The sequence below is a fragment of the Aquila chrysaetos genome, chromosome 5, assembly GCF_900496995.4.
Source record: "Aquila chrysaetos chrysaetos chromosome 5, bAquChr1.4, whole genome shotgun sequence".
In the NCBI taxonomy this organism is placed as follows: Eukaryota; Metazoa; Chordata; class Aves; order Accipitriformes; family Accipitridae; genus Aquila; species Aquila chrysaetos.
In genome coordinates, this window is record NC_044008.1 from 53,795,624 (window position 1) to 53,822,128 (window position 26,505).

The 26,505-nt window shown below is 42.2% G+C and overlaps 1 protein-coding gene across 2 annotated transcripts in view; it reads right to left on the reverse strand.

Annotated features, from left to right (window-relative positions):
* Positions 1 to 26,505, reverse strand: part of AGBL1 (AGBL carboxypeptidase 1) — a 304,599-nt gene that overhangs the window by 171,015 nt on the left and 107,079 nt on the right. For both annotated transcript variants that reach the window (XM_030015924.2, XM_030015923.2), the window contains exon 18: positions 15,176 to 15,356. In XM_030015924.2, coding sequence (XP_029871784.1) covers positions 15,176 to 15,356 — 181 coding nt within the window. The remainder of the gene's footprint in view (positions 1 to 15,175; positions 15,357 to 26,505) is intronic.

Consider the following 26,505-nt stretch of genomic DNA (forward strand, 5'->3'; position numbering starts at 1 on the left):
ATCTCCTTCCCAGTCTGGGAAAGAGGTGCTCTAATGGTCTGATGTTTAAAGCAATGCAGATAAGCTCCTGCACTTGGCTGCCTAATGGAGACCTATCTCATCTCTTCCACCCCTTCAAGGGTACAAAATGGAGCTAAGGCTTCCAGGAAAGCCTCTTGAGATTATCCAGCAGATCCTGCTTTGGGCTACCTAAAGTAATCAGAAATCACTCCCTAATGCAAAATTTCAGCAAGTCTGTTCCCAGGTGACACCTGAAAACACAAAGAGGAGACTGGAGCCACTGCTTGGGCCTCAGCACTGCTCTGTTACACTAACACAAATCCACAAGTCTCTGTGCTGTCTCCTGAGTGTTAGCAGAGATGTCAATCAAACCATGATCCACCCAGGCTCTTTTGCCATTAGCCTGCAGGAATGTAGCCTGACCATGGTACCGACTCAGATTAATTGATCATGTTTGGGCTACCTGAGCACAGACAGAAGCAGCCTGTAGCACTCGCACCTCTTTCTTTCCTTACTACACGCTGAATTACCTTCCCCCCTTCAGTGTGAAATAGCCAAGGCCATGACTGTCCACCCACACTTCTAGTCTCCAGAACATTCATGCAACAGGGTCAGACCCCCTTTCTCCACTTGCTCTTACAAACGTCATCCTGCCCCACTCAGAGCCCAGTCTCTACAAAGCATGCCCAGCACTACCTGGCCGTCCATGACTCTCCAGATGAGCCCAGAATAGGTTCTTTTTAGTCAAATTGTCCTTGAAGCACCCACGATTGAGCGTAGCTCCCACATCTAACCAGGCAAATTGTTATACCATTCACCCTGCGTGTCTATGAATCACCATTTAGAGAGTCAAAGTTATAACCTTCCTTTTCATGTTCTTTTAGCAATTTACAAAGCTTTCCACCATCATTCCTGGCCCAAACTCACATGAATCATTTCAAAGATGCATTTTGTACTTGTTAGCATTTCCCAGGTTAGACAAATGTCCATATTACTTCGAATAATTTGCAGACTCCCCAAGTGTGAATGGTGCTAAATTCCAAGAATTAAGATGCAGGTTTGGATCACAATGAGTGATTTAAAAAATATGGTTTGCCACTTCATTAGGTCATTGTCATGCAGTCTTTGTATATTTCCATTCCATAAAAATATAATTTTATTCCAAAAGAATCACAGGCAAATTACATCTTGAAAATTAATCAATAAACCTTTATTATGCTAACCCTTAATAGGATTATTAACATGAAGGAACTTAAAAATTAATTTCTTCCTCAGCAAAGGTTTACTGACAGAAATTCATACTTCTTCAGCATTCACGTTGCTACTGTCCTTTCCTGATGTCTACTCGTTCTTAAAGGAGAATCACAGAAGGCATATTAAACACAATCTTCTTCAGAAGTGTTATTTCTATAAGCTGAATCATAAGTCAGCTGACTCAAAGGTGCCTAATTTTAGTGCAAATTTCAGTGTACTCAAGGTCTTTGAGAAGCAGTTTAGCATCAGCCCAAGTAGTCTTCCAGTCCCAAGTCAGATTGGGCCTCTTCATCCTCTCTGTTAAGTACTTGCAGTAGCTGCTCTATCTATATTAAAGATGTGACAGAATAAGAGCCTGGTGAGCCTCCAGGAAGCCTATGGGCCAAGTCCCTACAAAGCCCTTCAAAGGCCTTCATACCCCTGTAAGCAGGTCTCTCCCTGCAGCTGCCAGGATGGAGCTCTGAATCAACAACATCGCTTCTGATTTCCTTTGCATTTCAGAGTTTGGCATAAAGACAGACTTGTTTATGCGTATGAAGGGAAAGTTAGAAGCAAAAGAACAATAATTCAGCTAGGGGCAAACCTTGGTCATTATTTGGACCACTAGGCAACAGGGTTGAATTACAGCTTGCCATGACAGTACCCTAAATAACTGTTAGCTGGAAATACCAGCTTACATTACAGAAACAATTACGAGAGTTAACCATTTGGAAAAGGAAAACATGCTGCTGAAGAACTGCCGTTCAGCCACTGCAGTTCACATTCCCCAGATTAGAATAGAAATTTCAAGGGGAAGAAAAAAAAAAAAAGATAAATCAATCCAAGTTTATGTCCAAGTAAGGCAATGTGTTTTCAGGACAGCACGCAACAAAACATATGTATATTTTTGTTGCTGATTTGCACAAACCCATTCCTGCAGGATGAACATAATCAAAAATGAGAGCACAAATGGCCACTTAAATGCCTAAACCCCAACTTGAGTAATTGTGCATGCAAATGCATATGTATTTTTCAAGCACAACTGCATCCTTTCTATTCTGACAATCTGGATCAAAATGGCTTTATTACCATGATTGTACAAGCATTTACACACATACAATACTGTATCATTTGGACCACAAAGTTTTTGGCAAACCTCAAAGCAAACTCCTTATTTAGGCTCACGTCAGGTTTAAGCAAGAATTAGCAACGACAGAATCATACATGCACCTCAGCTAGTTTGTTAGCTAGTTAGTGCTTGCTAGATATATGCTCTTTAGGGACCAACCATCCCATCTGAGACTGTACAAGTAAAATTACGGTTTCAGAGCTGCCACGTGTGTTTCTCAAAGATTAATAAAATGCTTAGGGAAAAACACAAAACAGAAGGGGTTTGACTGCACCTAAGTAATTTCTTTTCAAGTCACTCTGTAGTTTGCAACATCTGCTATAGACCTAGTTGCCACAACTTCTGCCCAATGACTTAAAACCAGCAACACCCAGCATCCAGAGGCAACAGGTTCACAGGTTACGAAAGAGCTACTCTGCACCAGTCCAGAAGTGGTACTGTAAGAAATGCCTGAAAGTACGTTGTTTGTTTTGGCACTTTGAGACCCTTTGGGGCAAAAGATAAAACAAATAAATTGCTGTCATCTGTACACACAATCAGAACTGATACATACCAGTTTAAAAAATGAGAGGTATGAACACTAGCAAAGCCAGTTTATTATAAATAACATCCCTGATTTGGGCTTTTGTTTTGGTAAGAAACTGTAATGGAAAGATATACTTGATTCAGATTATTTCTGCTGTTTACAGCAACAGAGGCTTTTTCTTAATATTCTCTTTTTTATTTACATTCCCAGCTGCATTAGTGTTAGGAGTCTGAAAGCTCAAAGCTATCGATATGGACACTATTTGATTTTGAACAGATTGTGCGCTGGATGGGATTACATACCATTCAAATCTGTCTAAAGATAGATAGAGAAGTTGCACAGTTCAAGGGTGCCCTCACCTGCATGTCAGGGAAAGAGACAGAAATTACTGTGACTTAAAACACTTAGCTCTCCTCCACTTGAAAACTAGCACGTGCACAAGACCAGGCAACGTATTGCCCAAACATGATGTTATTCCAAAGCTAACTCTGTGTAACATGCATGTTCTGGAGTGGGGAAAACAACTATACTCCCCCTACCCTCACTCTTGGGATACCCACGTTAAACCTTTACGCGTGTTTACAGTGAGACACTAGACAGGTACATCAGCTGAACGTTTGGCTATTCCATGCAGATGGTTCAACCCACACTGTGTCAGCTGCCTTTCCTGAGATCACAGCCTAACCCAAAGGTGTTATTCTTGTCACCTAAAAATATCCAAGTAAAAACATAGCTTAGTCTTAATCTCTCATAGCTCCTTCTCTTCATAGATTCTTCACTTTCAGACCTTGCGTTACTGCTCTGTTATCATGGGTATAATACAGATCTGCTTTGCCTAATATTATATCCGTCTAAGCACAGAATTCACTGCTAGCTCAAGCGCAGTACTAGAGATTTCTATGACATAGACCAAGATCTATTAGAGACTTGGATGAGAGACCACCAATTTTTTTCACATCATTGGAGCAAGGATTTAAAACCATGATAGTGCTCTGTAGAAGTGAATGATTAGTGCAATAAACTACATTGCTACATAAGCCTCTTCCCCTGCTTCTTCTCATTTCTAAATGGTATTAAAATAGTTTATGAGTGTTCAGCTGCTCTGCACTTTACATTCTCTTATGTGCCATAACCGTTACAGGGAAGACCGAAAAATCATCACTTTTTTTAATCTTTGCCTTTTGTTTTTATGTTAATGACCTTTTGTTAGCTAACAGACAATGAATACAGGAAACATTCCTCAAGAAGAAAGTTTTCATTAGTGTCATTACTGTTACTGCTGGTAGAAGACACCATAGACCAGAGCTAGAACTGGGAACCAAATTTTAGGCAGTGCTCAGTGGGAGCAAGTGTCCCTGGGAAAACTGGTACTTCCCTCTCCTTCAAAAGCTGAGCTTATGAGCATTTTGGGAGAAAAACGGGGGAAACGTAGAGGACAGAGAAGAAAACCCTACTACTAGAGATGCTGTCATGAGATGTACATGGAAAGAATCCTTGCGCTCACACCTTGTTATTGCCTGCTAACTTTAAAAAAAAACCAACCCAAAACAACAAAAACAGCATTACATGAAGATACTGACCTGAATATGGATTGTTATGTGTACATCTTTAGAAATAAATCATTTTCCCTCTTTGCATTCTATAATATATATACACAGTAGAATATAGCAGCTTTTCTCCAACTATTATAATAATTATGCCTTAAGTCCTTGTCATTTGTGGCAGACAAATGAAAACAACCCAAAAGGTGAATTAGGATCTAGACTATATTGTTCACTAGCACTTCTTCTCTGTGTTCTGCTTCCCCAGACATGGAAGAGTCCTATAGGATATATTGGAACATATAACCATTTTATATAAGGACACATCCACTTGTGAAATTCAAGAAGCCAATTCTAAAAGGCCATGGAAAAGTTGTTCAGCTCTACACAATTCTGGACATAGCATAATTTCTATAGAATCTTAGACCATAAATCATCACTATTCCCATGCAGTAAAATATCAGCTACCTGAGAGCCCCTATTAGGATTATGGTATCATTCAGCTAGGGTATCTTCAAATACTAACTTCAGAGTTTTGCAGTAAGCATAGACTCAAGGTGCACTATTACTGGAGCTTTCTTCGCTGCCAGTCTCACCCTCTGCTTTCCCCCACCACCCCAGCTCAAACCTGGCCTATATGACTTCAAAAGCTTTTCAGTTTTTCTACCCCTTCAAGACTCAGAGCTGCTTTGCAGCATTGAAACTGTGCTGCCTTTTTTTTTTTTTTCCTGACTCCAGCAGTGCTGCCTGTTAGGTTGCAGAAGAGGTTTTGATTTCTCACTCTGTCATTCCAACATTGACTCAATTTTCTGGTTTTCGTTTTCTTGATGCTTCTATGGGACATTCAGCTGGATTTATAAATTAGGGTGGCAATTTGATGAAAACACTGGAGCAAAATTTGCCCATGTAATTACCCCAAGTGCATGTGCAATCATATTGAACCATGTGCACAGGTGAACAATTCAACTTCAGCTGGTCCTCTGTAGGCACATTTTTGCACAAGCAATTTTGAAAACATAAGCTTTCAAATGAAGCTTATTTTTGTGCATAAGCCTCTTCATCCCATTTCTACAAACACTATTTTCTATGGCCAGTCCATTTCTCCAACCCAAGGCCATTATATATCTCCTCTCCTATCACAGTACTTTGCCAGCTTTTATTGTTACATTTGAATAACAGATTCCAATGAGAGGGGAAGGAAAAGTCAGAGAGAAATACAGAAATAAATAAAAATGTTAAAGAACAACATTAGCCAAAACACAGAGCTAATCCAACACAAAATTTTTTACAGCAAACTCATGGAAAAGCAGCATTACACTTGCATAACTAAGCTCCAGATTTTTTTATTCATAGGCTTTCAAAAAGAATTTCTGTGCATATTTCACAAGAAATGATGTGTTTTAATACTTAAAGGGACTGAATGGTCATATAAAATGTGAAATGTCACTTGGAACTCCAGGGATGTCCAGTTTTCAGGGCAAAAGAAATACTGCCTGATTTATTACACAGTATAATATACGAAGGTATATTACAAGAGACAATAACCTTCATTCCCAGGCAATTTCAGCTTTCCAGGTAGTGTGGATATTGCAGTAAAGTATTGGACATTCTTCACTGCATCTATAAAAGTGAAGTTTTTACAATTTCATTTTGTGGACTTCTCTTTTCCCATCCTATGAATAACAACTCCATCCCTGAATCTGTAGCTTCCAATAGGCATTAACTTGGATAAGCAGATTTGATCTTGAGATGGGTGGCCAAAACAGCCCCTTTACTCATGACATTAGCTCATCTCTGAAATATTCAACTTTGATATCATTATTTGATGCCTACCACAATCAGGTAAGAAGTAAAATCCAAGTTCAGCAGTAATTATAATATTTCTCAGTGTAGATTTACCTATGCAGCCATCTGGGTCAAGGTTTGCAGATACCTCCTGCAAATTCCAAGAAGGTATAAAGAGACTCCTCATTTTTAATGCAATTCTCCAACTCCTGCATTAATGATACTGAGGTATCCTTCACCAACCTTCATCAGGTGTTTGCAGAAGTCATTGCAGCAGGATGCTTTTCCTCTCCCAGGATGTAATACTGAAGGAGAGCTGTAACTACAAAGCTCGCACCTACATGAAGTGCATCATGTAGCCAGGGCTGAGAAGATGGATTAGGCTGCATGAGAGCCAACAGCCCAATATCCTTTTCAGGCTCACCAATCCTATTGCGTAGGCTGTGCCACTAATGCATCGGTTCCTAACAAGGGGCCAGCTGCTCCTTGCCTGTCTCTATACAGAGCCTAGCACAGGCACAATTGTTATGGGAATAATATACCACAAAGGAGACTCAAATAAGCATAATAACAAACAAAAGGGATAATGATACACAATCAAGCTAACAAGAATAATAATATAATTCAATCATCTCATTAACTTTACTAAAAGCTAGCTTTGTACACCAGTCTCCTGGCTCCTGAAAATGTCTTCAAAGGAGTGCACACATCTGATTATGAACTCCGATCATCAGTCAGGAAAGTAGACACAAATGCAGAACACAATAATTCCTTTCTGAGCCCGTGGAACATCACGTTCATATCTAATATTCATGCCAACTTGAAAATACAAGGTAGTACCTATCTAAAATGAAATAATTTCCAAGGCTAACAGCTGAAGTGTTTAGTAGTCCAAGACAGTAATATTACTGAGCCCACATCAAGTGATTTTTGTAGTGAAATTCCCAGGTGACCTTGCATCACCAGCATAAATTAGGTATGAACGAGCCAAGGGAGATGCACTCAACTCATGGGGTACCTTTTCTGTTTAAGAGCTTTACAAAGACTGCACGTGCTTTTGCAATTGGCAGCTGGAAGACTAATGAAACAAGGGACAATGCATTAGATCCTTCCAGTTCTTAATATGGCCATTAACTAATTAGTTTTCATGGCCATTTAGAAGACAGACAATACTGTAATCATTCTATTGGCAAGCAACAATATGGTACTTCCATAAGAAACCTGCAAGCAGCAAAAAGAGATCCCAAACTTTAGAGTTTAACAAACCCTAGACCATACCAGACTTTCTACTGCTAGGTCTTCTTTTGCTCTCTACCAAGGCACACAGACAGTGGTACAGTTCTCTGGGCAATTTGTCAAAAACTAGCAGTTGTGTTGGTCCATTATTAGGCTGGACACTGGGACAAGCACTTATAATGCAATAGATTGAGTGTACTCTCTGGCCCAAACTCCTGGAAGCACACGGGATATGCTAGAAGATAAAAGAAATGACAGCAGAGCACCCAAAATTTCAGCTATTCAGCTTCTGGGAAACAAAAGCACCAAGCAAGCCAGCCACTGACACAAGGCTGGTGCCAAGTCCTACAGACAATGATATCACACAGGCTCCTGTTTTAGAGAGTCAGCCACACAATAAATTAGGTGAGGGTGTTAGAACAACAGCTGGCTGCTAATTAGTCACAGCCCCCCTCAGCAGGGTATCAACAAAGTGGCAGAGAACATCTCGAGTAAATTAAATTTTAAAAAATCCTACTGCAATCACTCCCCCGACAGACCCTTCCTTCATCTCCCCTCTCGGCTTTTTATTTATTGTAATTACTTTAGTAATAAGATTTGTTTCCTTGTTATTATATATATTACCATGCAGGGCAACAACAACAACAAAAAATAATAGCTGGGAAGAGTTATGTAGCTTATTTATCTCCTTGGCTGTTATTGGGCCACTGGGTAGAGAGAGCGATGAGGAGGTGGGGGCCTGGGAAAAGCAGTAAATAGAAGAGAAAGCATATTCCTCAGGAGCAGAGACGTATGGGGGCATATTTACGAAGGAGGAAACACTGACAATGGGGGCATATTACGAAGGAGGAAACACTGACAATGAGTGAATAGAGCTAATAACTCAGGGGGCCCAGCAGCTCCGGCTGATAAAGGAAGGAATAAACAATACTGCATTGGAAGCGCTGTCAGAAGGGAGAGTCCTGGGGTGCAGCCGTCTGCAGATGGATGTTTATCACAGAAGGAGAACCGAGCATGGGCTGTCACATCAGCACAGCGCCAAGGGCTTTAGTTGAAATTGGGGCATCTCCCGCAGCACAGAGAGGTACTCGCAGAAGTGCATGGTGCAGGGCCAGACCCCACTTCTGGCTCCACCAAGGAACAGCTTGCAGAGGTGAGAGGCGAGGAATGCTGCAGCTCATATTTTATCTCATGCTGTGCACGCACTAGCCACATTTGCTACCCTGTGCTCCCAAATCCATCACTGCCCTCTCAGTGGAGGGCAACAGAAGCAACACTTGAGGCACTAAAGCAGCAAATAGCTGAGAGAACTTCTACTCCGCTTGGGGAAAGTTAGTGCACACTTCATAGGCACTTCCCAGAGCCACATACCAAGCCAGTACAGATGCTCCCAGAACTGGCATTTTCATCCCCTCTGAGGCCTGAATGAAAGTGTCAGTGCACGCAAATACGTCACCTTACAATGTGCAACTCAGGACACAGCCATTATAAACGAGTAAGGGTTGAATTTTTTACAAAATGGTCTTTTATCCAAGTATACCTTGGCTTACACATATGTCTACCCAACTACTTTTGGCATGGTAGTGCCAATTTAGATGCAGCACACTAATCCTGCAGTACCTCTCTCTCCTAGAGACAAACTCTCCCACTGCATTAATTCGAAAACACTCCTTTCCCAGCCTTCCCACATTTCAGCACTGTCCTTAGAGAAACACACACATTGTAGATTAGCTAGACTGGAGAGAGCCTTTGGAGTGTGTTTGCAGAGTGCATGGCACCAATTTAGTTATGCAAGGCCAGATTCTGAGAATTAAACTCCTCTTCAATCCTCTGACCACAGAGAAGCAATAAAGAGAAGGAGGGGGAGAAAAGGAGGGATGTCTGCAGTTGTACAGCTTTGTCTGACATCACCTCAAGATTTAATCCTTGAGGATGCAGTTCTGGATCATAAACTGACTCCTTAGATTGGCCATCAGCTTTTCTTCCTGTTCCTGATCAGTTCTGCCTGTCATTGTCTGGAGAATACAATGTCTCAATGTAGGAGAGTAAGCATTAATATAGGAGAGAAAAAACGCCATATATACAAATAGTGCATTTTGGGTATAGAGACAAATGCACTTCCGTTCCTCCTCTTAAGAGTGTCCTTCAAAAAAAACAAAGGACCAGGTTCCAAAGAATAAGTGGGAGCGCACTCACTTTTCCCTTTGTAACTTCTGAGAGTGTGCAGAGGAAACCTGTTCTAGAAAGAATTTTAGTGGACATTTCTATCTCTCCATTTCAGTAACTGTCAAAGTAAAGCTTTTCTCTGCTGGATTTGAGGAGGTAATGAACAAAGCCTCATAAGTAAAACAGGATGGAATAAACAGCCTAAATAAAGTGCGAGCAAATATCAATGGAGAGACAAGAAACCCAGCACCTCACCTGCCTTACCTTTGAGCAGCAGAAAAGCTTACTCAGCCTGTGTTGTATGAGGGCAGGTGCAGGAGAGAACAGGGTGTTTTTAAACCAGATAAAGAATAGTCCATGGCTATAATCCAAAATGCAAATCAGGATTTCCTCTTCCTAACTGCTACTATGGTTACCCCATGGCTTTGAAGAAATCATGCAGCTTCCAAAAAATTCATCTTCCTTTACCAAAAAAAGACTCACCAGCTCCCATCTCCACTGATTGGTTCAATTCATTTATAAAATGCACCAAGTTCTTTTCAATGAAAAGCTTCTTTGATTCAATAGGAGGGAGGGGAGAGTGAGAAAAGGGCAGACAGAAGAAAAGAGGAAATGTTAAAAGGAAGTAAAGGAAGAGGAAGAAGGTGGCAACGTAGGAGTGAGACGTGAACTCAGAGAGCTGTGATATGGGCCAGTTAGGGATTTGTCAGTGGGAAGAGAATTTCTGAGTACACAAAATACATAGACATTCCATGAGCAGTCCGCACGTGAAGTATTTTTTAAAACAAAATCACTTCCCCAGGAGCTTCCACTTCGTGCTTGATCAATGATCTTGCGAGGCCAATCATTTTTAATTTAATACTTCTGGGAACTGGGAGGAAAAAACCCTCATCAACCAGGCACAGTTGGCAAGCATCGAGTGTTAGCATTTGGCATCATTTATTACTGCTGTTTATGGTGATATAAATTAGGTTATACTGATATAATTAATAACCATAAATTTAAGTGTAATAAATAGCAATATTTATCTAGAACTGCTCTGTCTGGAGAAGTCCAGCCAAAACCACAAACTGTTGACTACCATGTTGTGACTGAGCACACACGTGGGAGAGCCAGGTGTGTGTGTGTAGAGGGCTTGCAGGTCTGAGCAGATGCTGGGGAACAGCTGCACGACCAGGATGCTGACAGGAGGATGCACCGCAGGTGCACACTGAAGGCAGCGTACGAGCACATCACAAGTTAGCGTGCAACTGCACAGGCATGCGTGAGCACACACACAACTCGATGCTCAAATGTGTGATAACGAGTTTATGTGGAACGGCGCGGACAGCGGTATTCTGTTTCTTTATAAAAACCTCTTCTTGTGCTGCTATAATTAGACTTTTTACAAGTTCCCTTACTGAACCCTGCTCTCTGGATTTTACACAACTGTGACTATAACTGATCTAGTTTCGGGGTACAAAGACTTCACTTGAACAGATGAACTTCTTTTAAAGCAATCCAGAAAGTTTCACCAAAGGCAACTCTGCACCATTCCTCATAAATCTGGGATTTTCTGAAAACGGTATTTTCCAAAACCAGTATTTTCCACATTCTACAAGTTAAAAACAAGCTTAATAGTTAAAACAGTAGCAGATCTAAATTGAAGAGAAAATGCTCCCAATATGCATACTTCAGTCTTCATTTCAAACTGCTCAGAGGTTACGGTATGTCATCTCACTCTCTAAGGAAGAAAACTCAGTGAAAAGGAGGGGGTAATGACCACGGTCTCATAGTCCACCGGTAGCAGAGCCAGGAACAAAACACATGTCTCTTGTTCACCCACTGCATTTTTTTATATCACTTTCCTAATGAAAGTGATACTCTTCTTCATGGATTCTCCAACACTTAATAATGATTAATTCCTTTTAAAGCTTTCCTATTTTGCTATGATTTAGTTTAAAAAGGGGTTAGAGGTATGGGTGAAGGTAGTGAGCCATAAGACCAAACAACACTTTGGATTCTCACACAACTTGTACAAAATAAAGTCAGGCTGCAAGGACACTTTCTCTTAAGTATACAGCTGTCACTTCAGACTGACTTACACTACTGGTCTTGGAGATTAAGACTATTTTTTTCTTGTAATTTATATCAAAAGAAACAAAATTAAAACACACAAATAACCACATCAGGTCAGACCACCGATCTATATGAGGCAGCATCCTGTTGCCAGCAGTGGTCAAAAGCCAGCATCTGGCAGAAAGTGTAAAATGAACTTTATGAAAAGCAGTGTCTATTATTTAATCTAAATATATAGCCATTATCAGATCAGCCGAACATTATTTGACAAACCCTACACCCGAGTGCTGTTCAGGATGGAGCAAAACACTCAGCCACACACCGCAACACAATTGCTTACCAATTCTCTCTGGATTGAACAAAGTCAAATTAGCTGCAATATTTGGTAGTGTTCTATATTTTTATGTGATGACAACCCCACTTGTACATGCACGCTTGCATCACCACTACCTTCATTTAGCATCAGTGACAGGGCTGCAAGTCTCTCCATCGCTGACAGACAGGAACAGATTCTCAGAGCGCTGACTGAAGCGAGAGGGAGGGTGGAGAGCTGCTTCCCAGCTCAGCCACACACAGCCAGAGCATAATCACATCACCGCAGTCCTATCTGTGTTAGAGGAACATTCTCCGCATGTAACTTTCAGATCACATTAACCAAAGCAAATACCAAGGCCCTGATCATCTTGTTGCTGCATGAGGCTCCCAAAGTGGGATCGTGCGGTACCCTGCTGGGATGAGCACTCTTCTGCTGAGCTGCGCCTGCGGCAGGGAGCCAGCTGGGGAAGGGGCACAGCTGGGCTGCTGGAAAAAATCCTTTGTAACCACGCACTGGCATTCGGCTCTGTGATGGGCAGCAAAGCGTTATGCACACCCCCAGCATGCAGGACTGGGGAAGAAGGAGAGTGAGGAGATTCAAAGAACTGCCAACAGAAAAGAATCTAACTCTTTCTTAAAGAAAGACACCAAGATGCCAAGACAAAAGCAACAGAGGCACTAAAACAGAAGAAATCCTTGTTTCACAATAAGAGAGAAGATCACTGGTTACCACATGTAGGTATGCCCAGTGTCCAGCACAGAGCCAAGATACTTGTTGGCCTGGACAGTGGATTTGATGCGTTCAGTATGTCCAGCCCTCATGGGGGGGAAGGTGTGAGAGCACAGAAACTTGTATAAAACTACAAAAGAACAGCAGGTTGGTATGTTGGCAGAGGGAATGCCAGGTACTCTAGCAGTCTGTTTGGGGATGCCTGGTGCAACTTCCACAACAGGGATTGTGAATCCCAAGCCAAACGAGTGGCTTCATGAAATGGGTTGTAAATTGGGTTTTAGAGATGTAAAAAAATATTTAGCAAGTATCTTCTTACAAGTACTATGTTTGATAATGGGCTATAGACCAGCTTCCTCAGAAAACACTTTCCCTCTCAACATTGACTTGAAAAACAACAGTTTACTAGAGCATTTAATCCTGGACAAGGTGGAACATTAAGTAGCCAAATAAATCTGCATGTGCACATAGAGACATTAAGGGCCTGAAAGATATTTGCCTTCTCCAGTGTGCGTGGTTATCTCCAGCAGACCACCAGTAAACCTGAGGCCCAGAACAGAAGCATTTCTTTCAGTGTAGGAGGACCCAAATCTACTAAAAAAAGCACATGGGAAGAAACAAGAAGAATATCTGGGCCACAGAAGGCTTCACAGGATAAAAATATTTAAATTAAAGCATAAAGGAATGGTTCTCTTCTTCCCCAGGCCTCACAACCAGAGGCACAGCAAAGTCCCTGTTCCACTGCTCCTATCCCACATGCAAGGCTTACCAAACTTTCAAACTCATCACTAGGTTTAACTACAGTTTAAGCTCATCTGCGCCAGGGAAGGCAAAACACCTTCCCATGTGATATGAGCTCAGGCAGTACACTTCATACAGGTGTCACCAAGAGCCACGTCCTCCCTCCTGAGGGTCCCTTCTCTGCTACACTCACTCCTGACAGCTGGAGAAAAAAGGTCAGACATTCCCTCCAGTCCTCCATCTGCTGGAAACTTTAATTAAATGCAGTGAAAGGAAAAAAAAAAAGAACGGGGGGGGGGGGGGGGAAGCTTCAACCTTTCTTTTTTGCTTCTGCTGTCTGGAAGAATCAAGGAAGCATTTGGTGCCAGCAGAGGATTTGAATACTCTGGGGCAGTATCCAGCTACTCTGAACAGTCCTCCCAGACTACTGATACGCTCAAGTCCTGGGGACCGTAGCAGCACAAAAGCTGTGACTGTTCATAGTCACAGACTAGAGACTGTCAGAAAAGCCCAAGCTGCTCTCTGCTGAACCCCTCGCCCCAAACTGAAATTAATTAGTTTAGAACCAAACAAACTCAACTCAGGTGTTACGCAGGATTGGTTTTCCGGTTTTGCAGCTCTCGATCCGCACAACCTGACACAAAAGCAGATAGGAGAACGTAGCTTAAGATAAGTTGTTCCTCCATACTCTGCTATGTGTTTCGGGGCTTGTCTAAACCCATCTTTCCTCTTCAAGATTTGTCGCATGTTCCATTGCAACAAGCCAGGGGACACAGATGTTGCCTAAACCTGCAAGCCCTTCTCACCAAAACGTACAACTCACCAGCTACCAGTGAAATGTGATCATAATGCCCTGCATCAGAGACAGGACTAACAGTTATTAACCTACAGCCGCTCCACAAACACCCAATGAAATGACCAAATTCCACCATCCACAGAGACACCAGAGATTTTTTCCAGCAAAGGACAAGCCTACTTTATCTCAGTGCACTCTTCAAGCCTTCAAAGGTGATTCCTCTTTTGCTGGCTGCATAGCAATATTTATTTCATGTTAACATGTTAGGAGCAGAGTTGTACTTTTTTCCACACATGTACTGGGAGAGGCAAGGCAAGTTAGTGTGGGTGGGCAGGGATAGTGTAAAAGCAAAGAATGCAAAAAGGAATCAGTATTTTCCAAGCATAGATTCAGTATCTCTTAGGAAACATGTGGGAGGGAAGATTGAAAAGGAGGTGGGAGAAGGAGGGAGCTTCACTATATGGAAATATTTCCATGCAAATGTGAAAATTTAATAGATCCTTACTCATCTTCCCCCCCATCAGGCTATACAAAGCATTAATTAAAGCCAGTTATTCCCAAGCATATCTGTCTTGCAGGTGAAGTCTGCCCTGCTGATTTCAGAGAATAGATAGATCTCCATTTAACAAGAAAGATCCAGTTTCTCTGGCACCACTAATATTCCATCCAGGCAACTGAGAGATCTTATGGTCACGTACAGTACAGAATCATGTACATCTGACAAATGTAAGACAGCACACGGTGCTATTATCTCAGATTCACATTTTCCATACAGGATTGATAACAGGATGAATAAAACACCAGGCAAAGGGAATTCCCCTGACCCAAAATATTGAAGGCAAGACCTGCTAGGTGCACAGGGGTAAAACCTGCGGACAAACCCAGAAAAAACCCAGACTAAGTACATGTCACAACTCACTTGCCATTGATGACTCCATCAGGATTAAGCATGGGGACAATCTTGAAAATGAAACATTTCCGCAGGAGATCAGCAATGGGATCACTGCTCACAAGGAACTCCAGAGTCCCCTTCATTACCCAACTGGCATTGCTTTCACCAGGGTGGACACGGGCCACTAGAAACACGTAAGGACGATTGTCTGTAAAACAAAGCAAAAAAAAAAAACCTAGACAGGACTGCTCTTTGAATAGTATCTTTGCAAGTAGGTTTTATTCCTTTTTAATTGAGATAAGAACCCAAGACATATTTGAGGAAAAATACATCCCTAAATAGTCCAGACATTTCCTGAAGGTGCTGCTTGCCAATTGGTCCCAGGTTTGGTCCTCAGAACCAGAATGTGCTAGTTTCATCCCTATTATTTTGCTTATTTATTCTATGATACATTACAGATATTTATGTGTACTATTAGAGGGCATTTTTGCATGTGCAGATTACTGCCTCTCAAAATGGCACCAGCATAATTCCTGGCAATTCTTGAAAGTTTGACCCTATCAAACTTCACTAAGGTTTAAAAGGTAACTAGAAATAATTTATTTTTCTAAGGCCGTGCTCCACTTTCAGTATTTCACCGTTAACAGTTGAGAACTTCCCAAATCTCTAAGCAGATCTGTCCACCCATCAGGCCTCCAAGGACATGCAAGCTGTCTGATCTCTGGCAGTAACCTGTGTCGTAGGGTTAGAATCATAACTAATCAAGTTAAACTGATAAAATTAAGGAAAATACATGAATATGTTACCCAGATAAGCTCCAGAGGTAGAGTACTTAAAACTAACCATCATTTCATATCCATCCAACAAAAGGTAGAAATAACAATGTGCATAGCTAAGCCGGGCTGTTACTTCTGACAGAAAGACAGTTTTCCATTTCAGATAACATAGACACACACTCAGATTTACAAAGCTGATTTTCAGAAGTTACAACTAGAAGAGTTCAGCTGTTTCTAGCAATACATTTGGCATGGGAGACATAAGCTGTGGGAATTTGGGATGGGGTTTGGGCAGTTGCTTTTTAAAAAAAGAGTAAAAATAATCAAAATCTTGCTAAACAGTTCATTGATAAGCTCTACTAAACCTGTTTCAGGGTAGACTTGCAACTTGACAGAGAAAGTTTCCTTGTTATCAGGTATGTTATTTGCTGTTCCTGTGAAAAAGCACCCACATTGGGTCTAGTTGTAAGTCTCAAAAAACTCTCGGTATACATATGCTTAGAAAAGACCAAGTTTGACAGCAAATTCTTTGAAGATCCCATCTGTGCTGAGCATACTCCATGGATGGGCCAAGGAAGCAGGAGAAGGCAGAAGGAGACACCTGCCAGGCGCAGAAAATAAAGGGAAAGGACAAAGCAATTATCTGTCTTAAAATGATCCTTTTGTGAGCATTCACAGTCTCAGGCCATTGTCACAAGTCAACCTGACAGATTTACTTTAGTGGAAACCATTATCTGTCAGGGCATCGCAGCGATGCCAAGATAGGTTTGTCCTGCTCTATCAGGCAACGTCAGAGCTCAGGCTCTGTTCCCTTGCATGAATTGAGGGACCCCAATTGACAGGCTTGGGAGCGGTAACAGGACAGAAAACAAAACTAAAGGTACCAGCTGAGTGGCCTTGTAAACAAATGCTGAATTAGTAAAGTTGAACACCTTTGCCCTTAGCTCCCAAAGCTGTCCTTCAGTTTCCAAATGCTTTACAAATCATTAATCAATTAACATGAAACAGAAAGGTAGAACACCACGCTGAAAAATACAGATGTTATTAAAGAGCTATTTAGTGATTTGTCTGACAAAGCAAAGGATGTGTCTGAGCTGAGAATACAGGTGAAAGTTCTCCTTTCACAAAGAAGGAATAAACACTAATTCTTCTCCTTAAATGTACATTCTGTACAGTTCTGCTCAATGTTCATTACAGTACAATTTGGTTACGTCTTTCAGGGATGCAGACTCAGATTTGGAAACAATCCCCCCTCCACACCTCCCCACTTCCATGCAGGCAGTTGGTGGGCACTAGAAAAGTGAACGGCACTCTCAGCTCAAAGAGCTCATATGGAGCAATCATATTCTGGTCCAGTAAAGCAACTGGAACTCTGTTCCTCAATAGCCATAATCTTTTATCATTCTTACGCCTTACCTTACTGTGAGGTTAGTATATTTTGATCAATGTGTATACATAAGTGCCTAAGGCACTTATGGATTGTAAAAGATCCCTTTAGCTCCTACAGAACTACTAGCCGTTCTGGGTTTTTTTTCCCCCAACTCAGAGTACACAATTTCTATTCTGCTCCAGCTAGTTGTGCATTACAGTCTACCTTAGTAATGCTTTAAAACAGCAACAAGCAAAAACTAGCTTTCACAAAGACATCAGCTGCATTTTGCCATTTCCAAACATTTTCTTCTTCCTCCCATCACCATGATTTAATGCTGTTTTGCAGGCTCATTGCTGAGCTAAACTTATGGGACTGTGGTGTTGTAGCTGAGAATGAGGCTCTTGAGGACTCCTAATGGACAACAGCTGTAAATAGCACAAAGCAAAATAAAACATGTTCTCTTTTGCAATTGATGAATACAGCTTTAACAACTCTTATCTCTTCCGTATATTGGGAGAGAGCACAGCATCTTAATTGAGAGGTTCTTTCCTCAGTCAAAATTAGAAAAAAGAAACTCTAAGCAAGGGCTTTCTCATCTCAGAAACCCAGGAAAGTTTGCCATAGTTGTGCTAATTGCCAATAGCATGGGACTGGCAGAGACCTGCATTCTGTTCTTCCTCTCAAGGCTGATCAAAGCCAAGCTTGTCTTGCTAGATTCGATGTCAGCAAAGCTTCTGGAGTTTCCAGATCTTAAAACCCAGGAAATGGAGGGCAGGGGAAGAGACCAGACAGAGATCATCCACATTGTTTCCCTGTGGGCAATGACAGAGGGGCCTATAGGCTGTACGTCCAGCCAAGAAAATCTCTCTATTCCAGTTAAAGCTTCCCTTACAAGTTCCCCTCCTGACAAGCACATCCGCCGCTCTGACATCCCATCCACAAGAGAGTCATAACAAAAGTACCAGCAAGGAAACCGCAGAGCTTCTTAACTGCCTGTTCCCTTCACGGAAGTCATCACAGCCAAATCCCGTATCCAAACGCTGTGCTCCCACAGACTGCACCCAGCACGAAGACTAATGAAGCAGCAAATAGAGCAAAGAGCTGACGACGTGGCCATAAAACTTGCTACCCTTGAAACACCTGAGAAACAAAGATTTAACTCTGTGGCAGGCAGGAGTCACTCAATCCTATGCTTTACAGCCTATCCAGTTACTTATCTGGCTTGAAATTATTGTGATAACTGTGATAAACATTAGAGCTCATGAAAGTAGTGGACAGCAGCACTGGCCAGCCATACTCAGCACTCCAACTGACAGGCACCAGTCAAGATATCTGCATTTGGTTCAGCTGCTTCAGTTCATTCCTGACTTCCAACACCCCCACGACTGCAGTCCTGACCAGACCACCTCAGTACTACCCAGCTTACTAGTTTACACTGGTACCCAGCTGCCCTTCTCTGTGCTACTTCAGAGCCTCTTGTACTACCCCCTCCTGTGCTCCACTAAACCTATCTTTAGCACACACAACCACAGGTTTTCTCATATACATCCTTCCAGGCCCAGAACTGAGCTTAAGTCTTCAAAATACTCAGGCCAACACTTAGGCAGATCCTCCGCAAGTTCTGGGGAAGCTGCCAGAAAGCTCAGGTTAGACATTTATCTCTGCAAAGCCCACATGACACATAACCTTCTCTGGGAATGTAAATAATAAAAAGAGAAAGCAGAGGAACCTTTTAATGCTACGTAAAGCCTTATTCAGCGGATCATGTCTCATTACACTGATACATTTCAACATGCCCAGAATATAAGGTGGCACCAACAATACCCAAGGTGAGAGATGAAAGCATCACTGATTCCTCTTGCAAAACATTGAGCAAAACCCCTTTGAGTATATAATTCTACTAATGTATCACCTACTTCCCATCTCCCCTTCTCTTCACTCATTTTGACTGTGGATATATGCATGAAAATAAGAGCTTTGTTCTTCCAGTACTGCTAACTTGCTGCTTAATCTCCTGCCCGTTATAAGGATCCTCCTCTAGTCATGTCATCACCAAGGTTCACTAAGAGGTGACTTTGATGTCACTAATCATGACATCAGTTGGGAAAAGAGCAGCCTGAATGCACAAAACTCCATTAACACAGCAGTGTCCTTCATCAAGAGGAGCACAGAAAGGAAATTAAATGCAGTTTCAGATGCCCTGACCTGGGCTGATGTTCTAAATTATTTCAAGCTGAGATTTGAGCCATGCCATTTGTAAAGGGACAGGGCATTGAAACAACATAGGGCTAGGATTTTATAAGGAGTCAAAGGGAATTATATACACAGCATGTGAGAAATTCAACCTAGATCCAGGTCTTGACTGGAATTTTTCTGGCTGTGCTTCTGCATACCTCTCTTCTCTTTACCCCAAAAGCCCAGGGCCATTAAGACACAGAATTATTTTTTTCCCTTATGCCTAAATACAGCATGACTTTATCATGAGCATTACACAAATCAAAGGGTCAAGTTTACCCCAGGCCAGAGTAGACAGAAACCAAGAAAGCTAAAGTCTCCCTTCCAATTCAATTATCTGTGGCCACTACAGGGTATTCTGTGAGTCAAATGATGGGTAAGCATCAGCACCATCACATAGCTCTTCCATGAATGTCACAGCTGCATCCTGTCCTGGATACATCTGATATGCCCAAGGCTGCACAGTTATGCAAAGCCAGAGAGAAGACAGGATATGGTGTGATGTACAATGAATATATTAAAGTATGTTTGTAAAAAGCATCAAATACTGAGATCACAGAAAACATGAGACTGATCTGAGGCAGAATCTGTCAGACGCTTTACTCCCCTCCTAAAACTTTTCCAGTAGTTGTCAGTCTTTCGGTTGCCTTAAGATAGAATAATACTTTCCTCCCCATCTCCCTCCTCCCCAACATTGCCGTCTCTTTGCTGACCCTGCTTTTGGCTAAATGCTCCAAAAGCAGACACATCTTAAGACAGAGGCAAAATACACAGTCTGGCAGGACCAGCTGTTGTTTTCCAGAATCAACAATGAGCTATTCCTTTCTTAAATAGTTCTATATTATATGTATTATTACTGTTACCTATGGCAAAGAAGCGAGCATTACAAATTGCCTTGGCTGCCTGTTCTCTATCCTCATAGCTTGGTGGGGGAGTTTCAGGCTCCAAGTTGCTTGGCAACCTCCTTTTGTGCATGTGTTTTATGAATTCATTCAGCTCTGAATCAGAGATTATCAGGGAGCTGAACATGGGTACAGACCGCCCAGCCTTGGTGCAGCTTGACATCCTACTACCACTGGTTTTTAACTCCAGGAAATTGGTAAGCAAGTTGTCAAGTCCGTTTTGGGGCAGACTCCAAAATGACAAGCTCTGAAGGCAGCAGGAACCACTACCATTATGTAGCATAACCGTCAGTATGACTGAAGCCAAAGGAAATCCACATGAACTAATTCCTGTTGAAATCAAAGTGTACCTCTTGCAGAAGATTGGGGAAGACCTGAATCTTATTTTCAGAACTTGCACCGACGAAAAACCTACTATAACCCTTTACAAATTGTCTCAGTTTATAATCTAACATCCCCATCTTAAGTGTGTGCACCCGAATTAGTCTAGCTGAAATTTCCAACCACTGCATTACAATCCATTTTTGGATATGCCAACTCAACATTCACTGGCATATCCTATCTCAGCCTGCACACCCTCTGAGCTGCTCGGATAGCAGCAAGCTTCAAAATTGAAACCACATAGCTGTTATAGAGCAGCTACCTTATTAGGCTGATGACAAGCAAGTTGCCTTGCATTTACCTCCTCCCAGAGCTCTGTCACTGAGCAGAGGACTTCCTCTACCTGGGCGCACCTCCCACCGGTGTGCTCACCGCTGCCGCCGGGTATCGGTGGCATGAGAGCAGGGCACAGCCGGCAGCCTGGCACCGGGGTGGCAGCCTGTTCCCACCAAGCTCTGTCTGCAGAGCTGCGTCAGCCACGGTGGGTCCAGAGTTTAGAGAGGACACGGCCTTCTGCCGGGTGGATACCATTGCTCCCTGGTTGAGCCGGCAGAGCTTCGGCGCCCTTCCTGCAGCAACTGCCGTGCCATGCCCTGGTCCCTAGAGCTCCCGGGGTTTCTTTTATAGCGTTGGGAGGGCTTGGCCGCCGTTGCTCCTGGCCCCGCTCAGGTCTCCTCAGCCACTCTCGCGCAAGCTGCCGGCTCCCTGCGGGTGTCTCCGCTCCCCTGAGGTTCCCCAGTTCAGGACCCCCACACACTTTGTGCGTTGTGCTGGAGCACTCCGCCGCCGATCGTGCCAGCACCGGAGCTGCTTGCCTCGGTGACTGAGAGCCAGTGTCGGCTACACCGCCTTTAAATCTCCCACCATTGCTCCTGGCCCTGCCAAGGTCTCATCAGCTGCTTTCGTGCAAGCTGTGAGCTGCTGGCGGATCTCTCCGCTCTCCTCAGCCAGATTCCAAGGGAATAAAATCAAGATGGGGGACAGCTGGTTAGGAAGAAGTGCTGCCAAGAAGGATCAGGGGATTAAAACAGATAAGTTAGTGATGCAAAGCAGTTCCAAAAATGGCAGGTCTCCTGGGATGTACTAACAGGCAACATCACAGCTAAGACGAGGAACATCGTTACTTCGCTCTGCTCAACTCAGCGAACAAAACCAAATAGCTGCAGTGCTATGCCCACTGCTGGCCACCATAGTTTAAAAATTAATGCCATGAAAACTGAAGAGGTCATTAAGAATGACAAAAGGTTCAGAAGCCATAACTTACAAAGAAAAGCTAGAGAAAATAGGTTTTAAACTCAGAAAGTTCAACAGAGAGGAAGGAGGTAACCTTTAAATTGCAAAAGGCTGGTATAAAAAGAGATAGCAATCAGTTGTTCTCACTGTTCACTGGGACTAGGTTGCTTAAAAAGAAATGCAAGTTATAGTCTATCAGCTAAGCTAATCCATAGTGACTTGACTGCCTTCACTGGTGTGCCTGCATATTTACAGTACCTTCTGCTAGGTCCTTATTCATAAAGTCCTGCATCATGCCGCTCCACTACAGTGCCCAGAACAGTGTCAGTACAAGAACTATAGCCACATAGGTCATTCTAGCTAAGCCCTTAGAAATTTGGTCCAAGATTCCCCTCTAGTCCTCTGGAATTACCTCTGTGTTCTGAGAGCTGCTGGAATCGTTGTTCCAGTCCACAGGGCACCTCAGCCATCTCCCTTGATCTCTTTGATGCAAGGTGTCTGCTTACTACTTAATGTTAGCCACTTTATGTTAAACATTAGACACTAACTAATAACTAATCAGAAATATTTCATCATCAGGATATTTTGACATAGTTTGGGCTTCTTCCCTTATACAGATCAGAGATATTTATGGAAACTTCTCTCTTGCCTGCTCTGTTAGTGACAGTCCTACCACTTTAAGATTGTAGTAATACAGTTACTGGGATTCCTTTCATTAGTAATTATCTTCCAAAGCCCCTCCATTATCCTTAAGTCTTGTGGTTCTCAGCTTCTGTGTATGCACCCTTTGAAAGGGGTGAGAAGCAAACACTAAGATCAGCTCCAAGAGTCTGCCCAACAGATTATCTAGTTAGCTGATGTCAGGAGTTCCAGATTATCTGTCAAAGGCAGGCAAGGATCTATCATCCCCTGCTTCTATAACACTCACATTGCAGCCTTAATTTGTTCTACAGCAGCAGGCAATTTCAGATACTCAAGTATTTTGTACTGCCATGGCCTGACCATCAATCCATATGTTTTTCAGCCAGCATGGGAAAAACATAGATTGCCTTGCAGAGATGCAAGACCTCTGAGACACGACAAGTATTAAAAAAAAAAAAAAAAAAAAACCAAAACAAAAAAAAAACAACACAGCAGTATTTTCAAGTTAGGTACGTATGTGACTCTCACTTTCTGGGTTTTTTTGTATGAAGATAACAACACTGGCCTAAGAGAAGAGCCAGCCAGTGGATGCTCAGAAGACTGGAAGACACTGGAGCAGAGATCTATCCAGACAGACTGTACAGTGTTCTCATTCAGTATGATCAGAGAAGTGAGAGCACTGCCCTAAACTGTCCCATGCCTAAAAGAAGGTGCAGGCAGGAGATAAGTGCAACAGAGACCTACAGGATAACTGCTGTACAGGCAGAGCGCAGAGATCCATAGAGCTATGAAATCCATGGGCTCTTTTCTGAGAGAAGGATTTCATTTGAAATGAAATCAGGCAGGAGGAGCAGACTGAAAAAGCTTCCATTGTCATAAAGATATCTCCCTAGGTAATCCACAGTGATGGAAAAAAGAAACTCTGATAATTTATGTGACAGTTTAATGGGATTTTGGTGACACATGATACTTTAGAAAGAATTTGCCCAAATAGGACAGACAGGACTTTAATAAGGCTTCAGCTCCAAAACAGCAATATTTTCACCCCTTACTTTTACATTTCATTCTATATATCCACTACTCACTCACAGCCCATCTATCTCATTTGCAAGGCACATTTCAACATTGCAAGAGAAACAACTCTGCACTTCCTAGTTACATCCCTAGCCAGAGAGACCTTTGAGTATCTGATCCCTAACGGGATCAAGCTGACTTTGCACCCAGAGGGCAGAGCATCACTGAGCTGTGAATTCTGAGGCATGAGCTGCCCTCCAGCCATGTCCCCAGCTCTGTGGACTGCATTAATAGCTTCTCTGCAGAAATGAAGGGCAGCAGATGGACGGTCTGCAGCAGGAGTCACTTGCAGAGGGGACGCCCCCAGAGCACACTCCAGGAGTAAATGGCTTTCACGCTGTGAGTAATGCCTCAACCCACGTCTCCTGCTTATGAGAGACACAGCCTTTACCCCAGTGTAATACCCCATGCCCTTCACTGCCATCGCTTTGAGAGCAGGCATAGCAGCAAGAGGAATTGCTTAGAGTAGTAAACTAGGGTGAAGCCAGGGTTAATGGGATGAAACTTCACAAAGGAACATTTAGGCTGAATATCAGTGAGTTGTATTGAAAAGTCTCCCCTGTGGAGAGGTAGAAGTTAACATTAAAACCACATTGCCTAGAGCACAAGAAGCCATTCCGTACACAACAATCTTGCAGTAGCTGGGGACAGAAATAACCCAACGGGCATTTGTTTCCTTTACTAATTTCAACGGATCCAGTTCCGAACCCCTTATTTTTCTGGAAAAATCTCTTTCTGGGAATCTAGGCAGGAGAGGAATGGTTAAAAGCTGTGTGAAAATTTCAATATTTTGTCCAGTCTTTCTGTGACTGCAGCAGGCTAAGATCAACTTAGGATCTGTGCTGGGGGCTGTTAGCCCCAAAATGGGCATGGAAAATGGAGCACCTGTCAGCGTTTCTTTCACCACTGGGAATAATAACTTATTTTCTTGTTCAATTTGGCTATCTGTTGCGTAGTCCTTCAAGCAGTTCTGCTCTACAAAAGACAAATTCTATAGTAAAGAGCTTTTTGCCCATAAACTGTCTATACAGAACAGAGATTTAAAACCCACCTAATGGCACCTACAGCATAAAGCAATGTTTATTCTTAAATGTCTTGTGCCTTTAAGAGGCACAGATCCATCTCTGCCTCTGACTTGAGGTCTTCCTCAGGGAATTACTTGTAAGAAGTGCAATCAGAGCCTCTCATTATCAAAGGGATAAAATATCAATTTTTGTTAAGATAAAAAGCATCACAGATTGGCTCTGATGGGAAAAATTAAATTCTTGGTCTTCACTTGATTTGATATTTATCACTCCATTGCTCCAGAAATATCCTGGCAGGGAACGTTTCTTAAAAATATTATCCTGTATTTCTCCTACAGTAAGCAAGTTTTGAGAGTTTTAACTTGTGTGTTTTGTTACATATGAAAAACTCAGAGGAAAAGGAAAGAAAACAGACAAGTCTACAAAAGACATCATCTAACACTTCACTATGTCAACAACTTCACAGTAAAGGACCTTCTGCAGGTTCATCTCATTTATGGCATCACTAAATTGACTCTTACATCATTGCTGACCAAATCTATACTAAATTTTAGAACTGCATTGCCCAGAGCTGATCCCAAAGGAAATTCTCACTTTCCACAGACAAGAGGTTGATAAGGTAAAACTGTCTCCCAATTTTGAATAGTGAATCTTGTCTTGATGGCAAGTTCTGAGATGAACTCCCCAAACAACCGAGCAAGAGAATGCAAATAAGGGAGCAACATAAAAGGTCTTTCAATCAGATCATCATGACAGCAAAACTGGTGTTGGCCCAATGATCTTGTATCATGACATAAGCAGCACCATTTCTCATCTTCTAGACTACATGACACGTTGTGTAACAGACACAAAGCAGAGTTTGACTAAACTGAAAATATTTAGCACCAGAATGATGCAGAAATATATTTAAACTAGAAGATTATCTTACTGTTCACCCCTGAATGGTACAGCTTCCTGCCTACTTTAGCCTTGACAAAAAGCCTGCTTCTGTGTATGAAGTTTTATCCTGATAAAGACCAAAGTGGGAGGCACTAGCACTTTATATCTAAAACACGATAAATGGGAAACACTAGCACTTTATGTCTAAAACATGATAAATGGAACTTCTTTTTTTTTTTTTTTTTTCTCCCCTGAAACGTTTAGGAGAACCCATACCAGTAGCAGATCTAGTATTAGTGGCCAGTCCTAATCTCTATTCCCCTACTGCCCTCCAGCACCCTAGAAATAACAGTGTTTTAATATCTTGTGTTCAAACCTCAGATCAAGAGCTCACGTTAGTTGTTTAGGTCATAAGTAGAATGTAAGTTTTCCAAGGAAGATAACAGAGATGAACCTTGAAGTTCATAAGCAAGTTCATATCATATTACTTTCAAGCAGTTCTACTATCGAAATACCCTAAGGATCAAGAAAGAATCAGGATCATATAGCACAACCAGAATCCCAGAATACTTGACAGAAAACTAGGTGGAACAAAATTTGCCACTTCATAAAATACATAACATGCAGAAATTTCAAACAGTACGTGGTAAGACTCTAAGCAGTCACTGTCTAAGGTCAGTAAGAAGTTTTTCCCTTCAGATGCTAGCAAAATGATTTCTAATGAACGATGTCTTCCTACATCAATCACTACAGGGAGCAGAATGTCAGGCTAGGAAGACTACTAGTCTGTTTGAGGAAAATTGTTTCTTCTCAGGAATAAGATGGTAGGAAGGCTATG